The sequence below is a fragment of the Elephantulus edwardii genome, unplaced genomic scaffold (assembly GCF_000299155.1).
Source record: "Elephantulus edwardii isolate Elephantulus edwardi_28Jun2011 unplaced genomic scaffold, EleEdw1.0 scaffold00039, whole genome shotgun sequence".
In the NCBI taxonomy this organism is placed as follows: domain Eukaryota; kingdom Metazoa; phylum Chordata; class Mammalia; order Macroscelidea; family Macroscelididae; genus Elephantulus; species Elephantulus edwardii.
This window is the reverse complement of record NW_006399789.1, coordinates 18283561-18297094: the sequence shown is the minus strand read 5'-3', so window position 1 is coordinate 18297094 and position 13534 is coordinate 18283561. Positions and strand designations below refer to the sequence as shown.

Sequence of the window (13534 nt, the reverse complement as noted above, 5' to 3'; positions counted from 1 at the left end):
GAGAGAGAGAGAGAGAAGAGAGGAGAGAGATAGAAGAGACAAGAGAAAGGAAGGACCAGAGATAGAGATTACAGACACAAGCTATTGGAAAAGAGTTCTTTTTAATTGTCTATGAATTTCTTTTTTTCACCAGGGCTTCAAAACCAGCCAGAGCCTACAATGTCACAAGATCTGTAAGATTCACCTATGGATCTATCTTGTTAAAATGCAGATCCAGATTCAGTATAGCTGAGGTGTAAATGAAAATTCTCAGCAGGGAGCCAAACCAGAATGAACCAGTCTGAAGCCCTGATATTTTTTTTAAACCAAGTGTCTCTTCCTGTAGTAATTAACAGATAAGTCTCATTAGTATTTAAGTACCTCCACATTTGTAGCAAACAATTAATGTGCTGTAGTCATTAAAAACATTTGTCTTATTAGGTAGATTAAGTGTGTCCCTTACAACCTAGTTCAAACTATTAATTTACTTAGTCATGCATGTCTTAATAATCTGAATGCCCGATTATACAGTTAGCATTAATAGCCTACAAAACACTTTGGGGAAATACGGTCTTAATGAATTTTCATTATCTACAATCTCTGTCTTTCACTAGTCAATCCTCAGAAATGTGGTTTGTTCTGCCCATGTGCTTTGGAGACGATCACGTATAAAATTCAGTTTACCGTTATCCGATGGTACTCTTTCTCAATTTTTCTTCAGCATTTGATATTACTAAACAAGTTCTTTTTCCTAGAGGACTTTTCTCTTCCTGGGTTATCAACATACTACATTCTTTGCTGTTATGTGCCATAGGAATAAACTCATAGCTGACCCTCCAGCAGGTTTTCAGAGACTGTAACTCACACAGAAGGAGATTGTTCATCTTCCTTTCACAGAGTGGCTAATGGATCAGGACCAAATGCTTCTGAGGTATCACCACAACAACTTTTTAGCACTAGGTAACCAGAGCTCCATACTTTGTGGCTACTAATATTTTAACTACAATAACTTCTTGGCCTCTTTTACCAGGTAGTCTTTACTTGTACCATTGCCCATTACTTAAATATTAGTGGCCCCCACAGATCTGTCTTTGCTTTTTATTTTCTTACTCCATAAACTTATCTTGTGAAATATGAAATTCTCTGTAGCTTCAACTAAAGTTTCTGTGCTGATTCCATATGTCCACTCCCAGTCCCTGGACACTCCCTGAGAGGAAGACCACATATCCAACTTTCTCACAAACCTTTGGTGAAACCAAAGTATCAAAAACTGACCCCTCTTTCAAGCTTTTCTTCTTTTCTTCATATTTTATCTTCAGGATAGAGCAGCCAATGCAACATTCTGAGTTATACATAATTCTTGCTATTTCCTTACTACCTACATCTAATCAGTCTCTGGTGGCAGAATGTATAACGTGTCAAATTGTTAACCAAAAGTTCAGTGGTTCAAATACACCAGCTGCTCACGAAAGAAAAATTGACAGTCTGTTCCATAAGGATTTACAGCCATGAAATCTTGGAGTTGGGTCACTACTAGTTAGAATGCCCTTGATGGCAGTGGGGTTGGTGTTATTATCTCATAATCACAATCCCTTTTCCAGTCTTACTACTTAGTCTTCTTTCTTTTAAGTCTCCTTTTTTAAAGCTATATATTAAACTGATGGTGACATAATCCATAGGGAGTTTTACTGCTAACTCAAAAATCTACAGATACAGAAACTTTATGGAGGATTTCTACTCAGACCTCTAGGATTACAAGGTGTCAGAATTAGCAGAATCTCTAAGCCTGGTATTTTTGTCTATTTACTTCCGTGTCAACACAGAGAGTGATCAGTTGGCCTAGTGGACAGAAAGTGTTGCTACTAAGCCAAAGATGGGTGACTTCCAATGTGCAGCCCTCAGGCCTGTTTTTCATTGTTTTTGTTCAAACATTCTTCTAGGTCGTATAGCCCTGGTGTGTCCACTTGCTGTACAGAGGTAACTTGTGGCCACTGTGAAACTGAAGACTGTTACACTGATGAATCAAATGTGATAACGGTTACCCATGGCGGACAGTGTTTGGTGGAGCTCCCTGATTAAAACAAGCTTGGAAGCAGGAGTTGCATCCATTTCTGGAAACACTATCAACCTGGAGAAAGGATGAAAGTCATGTAAGTGTTGAGGACTTTCATTCATAGGGTCGCTATGAGTCGCCTACGACTCAACAGCACTTAACAACAACAACAACAATAATCTGTAGAGAAAGAGAATATGATGGATAATGGTGATGGTATAAACAATGAGTGCATTTGGCTGATAGAGGTTTGTGACCACCAAGAGGCAACTTGGAAGAAAGACTAGCTGAGCAACTTCAAACAAATCAGCCCCTGAGAGCTGCCCGGAGCCGTGTTCTCTCTGACGCACAGGGGCTTGTCAGCAACTGGAACTGTCTGGTTTACTTTTGAAATTTAGCTTCAAATTCCAACTTCCCCCATTTCTTACCTAAATAACCAAAAGTCATTTAAGATCACTTGACACCCATTTTTCTAAACTCTAAAACCTGAGACCATAATACATTCCAACTATGATTATTCAAAAAGTTAACACTTGTAATATTTAGTATCATGCCTGACTACTAGCACTCAAACTCAGAAATATTACGTTTTAGTCCAGATTCATAGAGATCTTTTTATATTGGGTTTCTGAGGCTGTAAAAAAATCTGTGGAGACTTGCAGTCTTTGGGTTAAAAGTCCAGCCTATTATGGACTAAACTACCAGAGCTTCACTGACCACTGGAAGTGCGCGTGCGTGCACGCGCGCGCGCGCACGCACACACACACACACACACACACACACACACACGATGTCTATTTAAAAGAAAGAAAGATGGTTATTAATCCTCAAGGTAGCTCTGGTGGCCTAGTGGCAAGAAGCTGCACTGCAATCCCCAAGGCACGCAATTCAAAACCACTAGCTGCTCCTCGCTCCCCAGGAGAAGGATGGGCATCTCCTCCTGTGCAATTAACTGCCTCTGAAAACGTGCTGGATGATCAGCTATGGGTCAGTTCCTACTCCAGGATACACAACAACAACAACAACACTAATACTCATGGATCTAGGAGCTTTAGGGGCTTAGTGCCTTTTCAATAGGTTTTTCCATTTACTTTCTTATGTCTTTTCAATTACTTGCTATGCAAATGAAAGTTCATCAGTGAATAAGGAAGATAGAAGAACAGGTATCTTTGAGCTGTAGTGTTGAAGAAGAGTACTGAATATCCCCCGGACTGCCAAAAGAACAAACAAGTATGTCTTGGAGAAGTGTAGCCAGGCTCCTTCTTGGAGACAAGGATGGTGAAACTGAATCTCACATACTTTGGGCATGCTGTTAGGAAGGCCCAGTCCTTAGAAAAACGTATCAGGTGGAGGGTCAGCAAAAAAGGGGAAGACCCTCAGTGAAAAAAGACTGACACAGGGACTATAAAACCAGGCTCAAGAGTATCAGAGATGGCGAGGACGACATAGTACAGGGCAAGGTTCACAGTTAATTCCACGGCTCCTAACAACTCAGTGGCAGAGTGTGTTGCACAGTTAGCCAGAATCATACTATTCACTGATTAGTATCTTTTATCATAAACATACACATATTTTAATCTAAATATATATACTTACACATTTTATGCTATTTCATTATCTATAGTACACCATAACATACTTCATTAACTGCATCTGATCCTATAGATTTCTAATTTTTGTCAGTAGAGACAAAATGTCAACAGATTTAAACAAAAATATTTGAAGGAATTTCTGAGTCCATGAGTTATTAAAAAAACACCCAAAAACCCAACAACAAACACAATACCTAAACCACCCAATCGTTGATGTAGAGTCAGACTTGACTCTTGGCTGACACTCTGTTAGATTTCTAAGTCGTAAATCACAGGAGAGGAGCTTGCCCACCTTTTTCTGTGGAGCTGCTTGGGGATTGTGAACCTTCAGAGGGTGTCTTAACTCCCTACAGACTATACCGCCGGAGCTCTGAATCCAATGCACAGCAGGATGTGAAGCCACTGCTACGTGCCAATTGCTTTCTGGAGGGGCAATAAGAATTTACACTCCTACCAGCAAAGATGTTATTGTTGTAGAGTACTATAGCATCGGAACCGACTGCCTCCAGAAACTCTATGAACTTTGATAAGTGTCAATAGTTATAGAAAAGCTTCGAGCCTTTTGTTGCTATGAGTTGTGCTCGACTTGAAGGCAATCAATAACAACAACAACAGCAACAAATTGCTCAGGTGGAGATTGTCCATCTTTCTCCTGTGGAGCAACTGGTGGATTTGAACCACTTATTTTTGATTGGCAGTGCAATTCCTTACCACTAAGCCATCAGAGATCCCTGCTATTAGCAAAGGAATAAATTGAAGTCTTATACATAACCTTCTATTTTAGACTTCTCCAGTCTTTCTATTACACAGCCTGTTGTAAAATGCAGACTTCACCCTGAAAGCAGTCCCAGATCATCTGTAGCATGGAAGCTTGCTCCCTCCTGAGCTCCTCTTCTTGCTTTCCCTCTGCCCTGTCCCTCTATGAACTAGTCACTTAGGATGAACCAATTTTCCCCCAAAACACATTTAAACATTTCCACTTTGCCATCTACTAGATATCTTACATAGAACAGGCTTCATATTAAAATGTCATCATCTCTATCTGCTTATCAATGGCAAACTTCCAATTTCTCAAGCCAAAAACCTTTGAATCATCCTTGATTTCTCTCTTTCTTATTACAATTCACACCACTTTCATCAAGAAATTTTGTGCTGCCAACCCAAAGGTGGCCGCTTTGAACCCACCAGTCACTCTGAGAGAGAGAAGCAATTCTCCAGCCTCTGAAAACCCACTGGAGGGTCAGCTATGAGTTGGTTCTGACTTGGCAGCAATGACTTTGACTTTTTTTGAACTTCAAATAAGGTACACATTCAGCTTCCTTTACCTCCTAACATCCTACTTGAAGTTATTATCATCCCTTACCCAGATTATTAAAACTGGTGTCCTCATTTTCCCGCAGTCCCCCTACCGTGTGTTCAACACTATATTCTGAGGGATGGTCTTCATACATAGTACAGCCTGTTATACCTTCGCTCAGTTATTTTATGATGACCCCATAGTGCCCAGCATATATCCAAATTCCCAAAGAAACTGGATAAAACAACGCAGGAGCCCGGCCTTCAGAGACCTGAATTTACTTCATATGACCATCTGCAGTTGAGTCCTCAACTCCAACAACACTCATTCTCTGCAGACTTTCAAATACCCCAAGGAAATTCATGCTTTCAGGCTTTTGCATAGACTCTTCCCTCCGCTAGAATGTACTTCTTCAGATACACGATTCAGCTCCCTGACTGCCTCACTGGACCACCCAATGTCATATTGCAAGAGGTTCCTCCTTCCAATTTCCCTTTACACCTGCTCTACTGTTTTTATTATTTCTAGAAATGACAACACTTTACTACATGATGTAATTATTCTATTCTCTTTCATTTATGGCACTTAAACTTCAAAAGACAGTGTGATCTTTGTGTTTGGTTCCATAAAAAATTTCAAAGTTCTAGAGAAGTGCCTGAGACACAGTTGCTGAAGAAATAAATTTAGGCAGACACACGCCTTCACAGAGGGGGTTGCACATTAGCAATATTTGGGGAAACAGGAAACATAAACCAAAAGTAGGTTGAGGACACATAGAAAAGTCCACATCTCCAAAAGAAACAGCTGCCACTCTGTCAGATCCTGCCAATTATTACCCTGCAGGAAACGAATAATACCTCTAACCTCTCCTGCCCCAAGATAACCTAATTACCAAGTGAAGATGGAAATCTAGACTTTTAAACACAATCTTTTCATTTTAAACTTCTGTCTATTGGTCAAACATTGGAAACTGAAATGACAGGTCACTCAGACTCGCACTGTGGCCTTGATCACCTGCAGAAGACGGCCACTCTGCCACAGAGCTTCCTTTGCTGGCTAATTGGTCCAGTCTTGAATGTCTGGAGCGTACTATCTATTTCATTGTGGGTTTGTATTTTGGGGGGGGGGGTGTTTTTGTTTGTTTGTTTGACATGAGTCGCTGTAACAGTACACCCTCTGGTGCCTACCCACAGTGATCACCACTGCGTCTTCTGTTCTCTGATCAGACTCTCAACACAGCATGTCCCCCAGCTCTTCTCCATCATTTCTCAGCCTTCATCTGCCTTCCTCAGCCAGGGTGAAATGTGTGCTAGAGACCAAGAAGGTATTTAGGAGCACCGTGTCAAATGTATAGCTGAATGTCACCAAAGGACAAATGAAACTCGGAGACACTAAATGTCACCTACTAAATAATAAAACTGAGATTGAGATACAACTCTTAAACTTTAAATATGACAAGCAGCATTGAGGTAGAAGAGAGACAACACTCAAACTAACGTATGTCTAAGTTTCCCAAAGTGTAAAATGCAGAGAGCTAAGTCAATGTTCTTCTCTAATGATGAAATTATTTCATAGTCCATTTCCAAAAAGATAAGCTTCAAAATTTTTCATCTATGGATTTATTATTGAAAATATATACTACAAATTTTGTTTCTTTACGTGGACACTGACTAAGATTATCATAATACCATCACTAAAAAAGAGATATAAAGACAAAACCCAAAAGTCAACAACAACAACAACAAAACCAACCCCAAGGCCATCAAGTTGATTCCAATAAGGGCATCAAGTTAATCCCACTTGACCTTCTGCCAGGCTTCTGAGAGTATAACTCTTAAAGGCAGAAGAATGTCTTGTCTTTCTCCCATGGATTCGAACCACCAGTCTTTTTGTTAGAAGCCCAATGCCACTAGAGCTCCTAGCTATCACATTACAACCACATTATAAAAAGACAAAGATAGCAAGTCACGTAATCTGAGTAAGCATGGTTTATAAAATGAGACATTATTAATATATTTATAGTGGCTTTAGAAGCAATAGAGTATTCTAAAGTTAAGTTATATGTAAAAAATTCTTCTTAAACTAATGATTCTATCAAACATTTTATTTTAAAAAAAAAGCATCACTAATTTCCATAAGTATATAGTATACATGTTAAGAGATTTAAACATTTATCTCAAAATTACAAGCTCAAAAAATGGGATTCCCCCCCAAGCATATTTTTATTGCACTTTAGGAAAAAATTTTTTTTTTTCAATAATTTGTGGATCCCAAAGCTGGCCAGCAAGTAGCCTGATAATGCAATGCATCATGTATCAGTCAACAGTTCAAATCTGAAGATTGCTCTGTGAAAAAAAGATGGTCATTCTTCTCCCATAAGGACTGCCAGTCTCAGAAAGCGGTAAAAAACCACCCTTGGTCAGACTGGATGGAATCCATGGCAAGTGGGTTTGGTTTAAGTGATTTAAGTGGGCCAGAGTGAAAACGCAAAGGCATTTTGTGCATACAGTGCATTTCCACAATATTCCACACGATGTCAGCACTTAACTGATCAACCTCAAAAATGAGCTTGGTGCTGATATATTCTCTGCAAACAGAACAATAGAGACGCTTTCATTTCGCGATCTAAGTTACAGATTTTGTAAAAATCCACTCCATAAATAGAGATGTGTGTTTCACGGACATTTCACCCTTTTTTCAGTACACTATTGGAACAGTTTATAAATACTATTATTTAGGCACTTCTTGACTGAAAATACATTTTTAGCTAGAGGATTATTTTCAAATTATGTTTCTGAACAAAATGAAAAACTTCTAATTATTTATGGAAGTCCAGGGATTATGAAGAATATAAAATATCTTTTTTTTTTCTTTTTTCTAGCTGAGTTTGATTCTGCATACACGGCCATTATACAGATAAGGAAACTGGAGGTGGGCGGAGATCCATCGTGCCCTATGGCAGGAGTCACCCACACTATACATTCACACATTTAGTGCCAACTGGAATCTCTGCGGAAGCCCTTTGCACATCTATATTTGTTTTCAGTCATTCTTCCCTTTTTATCTTTCTTTGTTTCTCAAGAACAATGGCACTCTGAGTCACCACTACTTGACACTCAGCTGTCATTATGACCGTGAACAGTTATAAGAGTCTAATTATTATAAATAATATTTACATTATCTAGTGAGGAATAGCAGGGCCTAGGATGTGTGTGTAAAGGCATACACAGAACACTCAAAATTCTTCTTAGAAGAGGGTACATCAAGAAAATGCAAGTCTATATAAATATGCATCAAGTTTTCCTTACATCATTTGGATTCTTGTCTTGTTTTTCATATTTTTCTCTGTCATAAGCCATTTTCTTCAGCAACTTCTTCATGGCTTTTCTGTCTTTCCTTTGATGTTCAGTGTTTTGCTTCCTTACTTGGTTCACAATAAATTTGGGAATCTAAAAAAAAAGAAATTAAGTTTGTGAAAGACAAGGCCCGTTATAAATTACAAATTCTCTTTATTTCTCAAATTTTTGAGCGGAGTAAAGATTCTATTTTTTAAAGACTATGCCATTTTATATTTACTCTCCATTAAGTGGAGAAAAGTGAGTGCATCATATGAACATGGCTATCGGAGGTGTGCATGATAGAATTTATGATCCATTATGTAAGGTTCTACAAGGTCTTTTGACATTTAAGGGCATAGAACAATCCTTGTCAGCCATGGAAGTTCCTGCTGGCAGGGAACAGCAAGCAGTAGAGTCCACTATTATATATTATCTATCTCAAGTCCCTCACAACAGCTTAAATATTCACATCACTACTGCTGAGTTGGAACTGACTCATAGCTGTCCCTCCAGTCACTTTTCAGAGGCTGAAAACAGCATGGAAGGAGTTTGTCCTCCTTCGCCCACTGAGCCACAGGTGCATTCAAAGGACCAGAGCGGTGCCACCTGTCAGCCAGCAGGACCTCTCACCATGGCTGCTGCCCTCTCTTGTCAAACAGGAAGAAAAAGTCACCAATGTACAAGAGTTGACAAGTACCTAGCAGTAAGCCAGGAAAAACAATTCTTAGAAATGACACTAGCCAAAAACAGAAATAAGCATTGTAAAACTCCTTTTAGGAGCTCCACCCTGGAAATTATGTTGGCATTTTAAAAATTAAGATTGAATAAATGGCCATTAACTTTAAAAAAAATAGTAATTTCAATCTTGCTGATTGCTTCTTATAGAAAAAAGATTAGTAAATGAAAGACTTCAAACTGTAGATTATATTCGTCTTTTCAAAAACTTACACTGGAGGTGTTCCTCAACAAGATACTAAGATATTAAGTAGAATATTTCAATTGGAATGTCTTTGGTGCATTTTCTGTAAATGTGTCTCTCAAAGTTATAAATTAAATTAGATAATGAGCCTTAATCAATGTGGCTCACATTCTGCTTGTTTCTGTGCTGTTGAGAATCAGGCCCCGATGATCTGTAAAAATGCAAGCTCATAATAAGGTTAAAACCGAGCACCCTTTTAAGATATTCCTAGAATTAGGATGTAAAATGCACATATCCCTTTAAAAAGAACTGTGAATGAGCTGATTTCAAGATGAGGTTTTGAAACGATTGAAGATTAAAATATTAAGCATAAGGATACTGGGGACAAGTAAATAAGTACTAAGCAAGTTTTACAAGGCTTATTCGATTAATGTAATCTTGGGATTTTAAAATAGCCATTCACAAGGGCCTCCTTGTGTATGAGGGAAAAAAATAGCACCTTTAATATTTTCAGCACACACAAATTTTAAACATCATTTTATAAAGAAGGTAGCAGAAGTGTAGTTTGACTTACACAGCATTAGGGGGTAGAGGGACGTGTCTTTATACCAGCTTTATAAAACTGAGTTTAAAATTGCTCTAAAGAACTATGATATAAAATTACAGGGTCATTAATAGATTCTAAAATGTGATACTTACCGTCCACAGAAGATTTTGATACTTAATCATCAAGTGCATGACACTAGCTGTCCCAGCAGCCATTACAAACTCTCGCTGCTCATTGGACTTCACACTCAAAGGGTGGCTCATAAAGAGATTGGGCGCCATGACCATTGCTACATTCATGACTGTCATTCGGTTTTGCTCTTTATTGTCTATTACTCTTTGGAGAAATTCGAGCAAGGCCTGAAACAGAAACGACTCTTTGAGACTTGTGTTAAATGTGAAAATAGACGATTGAAAGCACTGTAGCATACAGGACTCTTGTTTTTTAAAAATAAGCTGCGCATAATCATAGTCAGCTAAGCTGCTTCCAACAGGCCTCATCATCAAAGTTGCTCCATTAGGTTGACACATCCTGAGATGGCATTTCTTTTTCCTTCTATTAAAGACTGCAACATTGGCAAATGAGGTAGAGTGGGCATGAATATAAACTAGTTGACAGAGAGGGAAGGAGAAGCACCAGCCAGCCCTCTAGCCAACAGGAGCCATAGAGCACTGAAAAAGCATTTAAAAATATCACACAAATTCCAGGAAGAGTTACAGTTTTATCCCTAGGCAGAGATGGAGGGGAAAAGAGATTGATTTTTCTTTAAAAGGCTCATTCAACCTCAGTTCCATTTGATTTAAGGCAACTAAGAGTTGGGTGATCAAAGTAAACTAAGCTGATTGCCATAGAGTTGATTGTGATTCATAGCTTTCCTGCATGGGGTTGCCAAGGTGGTACATCTTTACATGTGGAGACTTCCCAGCTTTTTTTCTTGGAAGGGATGGTGGATTTGAACCCTTCTCTTCTGGTTGGCAACCCCACACATAACACACTATGGCACTGGGACCCTTATCTTGCTAACGTGAAACTTGCAAACAATAGTGATTGCGATGGGGGATGGGAAGTAGGATGAGTAGAAATCTAGATGAGCTTATCTAAAAATGAAGGCACAAGTAAGAAGGAAATTCTCAATAGAAGAAGTCATATTGTGCTGAGCTCAATGCTGGCCAGTCCCCTCTCCATTGTGAGTGCTCCTGTGTCCTCTGAGCCTACCGCCCACAAATGCCACAGGCAGCTGAGATTACCCTATTCCAGGCTGCAAGTTCAGCCTTTGTCTACTTAATTAAATTAATTTGAGCCTAGCAATATTTACAACAGCACAGGCTTTCCTTGCTGTCTATGGGTGAGGCCCTGCAGGAAACACATTACAGAGGTCATCTCACTTAATCCTTACCCTCTCCCAGAGCGATCCATTAGATGTCATCATCTTCCCCATTTCACAGATGAGAAAACATTTACTTAGAGACTTTAAGCTGCTTACCAGAAGGGCACACAGTTAGGAAATGATGAAAGAGGAACTTCACTGGAAATATATCAGGCTTTTGTTTCTTAGCTCTTGACCAAGAAGAGTCATATTTTGTTGGAGGTTTGTTTTGTTTTTATATTTTGCCCAAAAAGCTTACCTTTAAAATACAAAACAAACTATAACAAAATTAAAAAGACCCATATTGAAAGGGGCAGGGAGGAAAGTGCATATAACTCATAAGATATCAGGGGGGAAAAAATCCTTCTTACTGATTGATGTTGACAAAGTTTAGCTGCTATATCCAATACAAAATATACATAAAACTTGAAACAAACTAAAAGCATAGCCTTAATATCTAACAAAGAGATTTATGTATCTAATTTCTGGTACAGTGCTTATAAAGTTAAATTGTAATCCGAAATATAAGGTTATATAAACAATACATTCTCCAAAGAGGACTAAAGATTAATTGGTGAGGTTTGGAAAAAATATTTAATTTTGTTCCACAGAGAGCAGAATAATTATTCAGGGACCACTGCATCTCTTTCCTTATGGGCATAAATTACAGAGATCGGGTAATAAACCATTTTAATTATAGTGTGCATATGCAATACAGTTTTCAAAATATTACCATCAGAATTATAGTAGGCATGTATGTACATCTATATAGATAGGAAATAAATACTAAGGCGGCGACTTAGCCCTTGCTGCAAAAACTGTAGCATATTCCCTCCATCTGAATTTTAAGAACTGGCCATTTTTGGAAATTATTTCTTTTACGTGGTGGATTATAGTGGGCTACAGTCTCTGAAAGAGATCTGCATCCTAGCACACTTGCAAAATTTTTCTCTCATCTTTAGATTTTTCTCATTTGTGAAAAGGGAATCATGATTTCTTAACCTTGAAGAGAAAGTGAGAATGCACATAAAGAACTTTGTAAAACTACTAAAAGGGTAAACAAATGCCAATAATCATATTAACACCTTTGTTAAGAAGAGTTAAAGATTCTCCAAGTCAAAGTTAGACTTGATTATGGATCTAAATAGACAATGAATCAAAGGTCTAAGAGTTCTAGTTAAGTATTTATCCAAAGACACCTGGAACTTCACGCTTCGGGATCTGGGGTCTGTAGAGGGGCAGAAATATTCACACAAGTCATGATCTCATTTCTCTAAATGAAAATGGAATAAAGATCCTGTAGTTGTTGTTGTTATTTTGTGCCATCAAATCACCTGTGACTCATAGCAACCCTATGTACAATAGCTTGAAGCCTGCCTTACCCTGAGCCAGTCTCACTGACACCAACACACCTACCTCCATTGCCCCAGTCACTAATGAATGATGTCCTTCTCTAAGGACTAAGGATCCTAGTCCTTAGAAAATTAAAGAACTTCATGCTTGGATTCCTAAAATCACTCTGCAATGGAATGTGCTTCCTCTTTTGTAGAAATGAAGTTAAATGGCTTATTCGCTTGCAGGTTGGGTATATTCATTTCAGTGATTGTATTATTAAGCTTAAGGGATTTGTTTTCATCCACCAACTTTTGAAAAAAATAAATAACATTACTCCATAAATGATTATATTTTGCTCCTATCAATCTTATATCCAAATACTAAAACTACTCTAAAATAAGTTTTTTTTTTAAAAATACAGAGACATCTTCAAATATATGAGACTTTGAAGGAAATGCCTATAGAGCAGGTTTTCCCAACAGCTCTTTTCATTCCCCTGAGGATATTTTAAAGAGTCCTTTGGATACAAAGGGTTAATACAATATAATACAATACAATATACAATAATATATTGTCTATAAAATATCTAGATATAATAATATATAATATCTATTATTATATATTATATACACTAATATTATTACTATAGTATAATTAATATAACATAATATCCTATAATAACAGGGTGTTAACTGAAAGACTGACAGCTTGTATCCACCCCAGTGGTTGTTGCTGTTGTGTGCCATCAAGTTGGAAACCACTCATAGTTCACCCTCCAGCAGGTTTTCAGCAGTAGTAAATTACATAGGAGGAGACTGCCCATCCTTCTCCGACAGAGCAGCCAGTGGATTGGACCTGAGTGTCTCTGGACCTGGGTGTCTTTGGGACTGCATCACAGCTTCTTTCCACTAGGTCACCAGAGAGCCCTGTATCCACCTAGAGGCACCCAGAAAGAAGGGCCTGGAAATCGACTTCCAAAACTTCAGGCACAGTTCTGTTCTGACACATCAGGTCACATGAATCAGAATAGATTTGATGGCAACCGTTACCAGTAAATTTTTTTGTTTTTAAATTTTAAAATGAGGGTAATTATGACATCTAATAGATG

The 13534-nt window shown here is 38.3% G+C and overlaps 1 protein-coding gene across 1 annotated transcript in view; it reads right to left on the bottom strand.

Annotated features, from left to right (window-relative positions):
• The window catches only part of ARHGAP18 (Rho GTPase activating protein 18), a 212631-nt gene that overhangs the window by 26216 nt on the left and 172881 nt on the right, over positions 1-13534 (bottom strand). The window contains exons 11-12 of the mRNA XM_006885031.1: positions 9878-10084; positions 8230-8370 (exon numbers count right to left, since the gene is read on the bottom strand). Of these exons, the coding sequence (XP_006885093.1) occupies positions 8230-8370; positions 9878-10084 (348 nt within the window). The remainder of the gene's footprint in view (positions 1-8229; positions 8371-9877; positions 10085-13534) is intronic.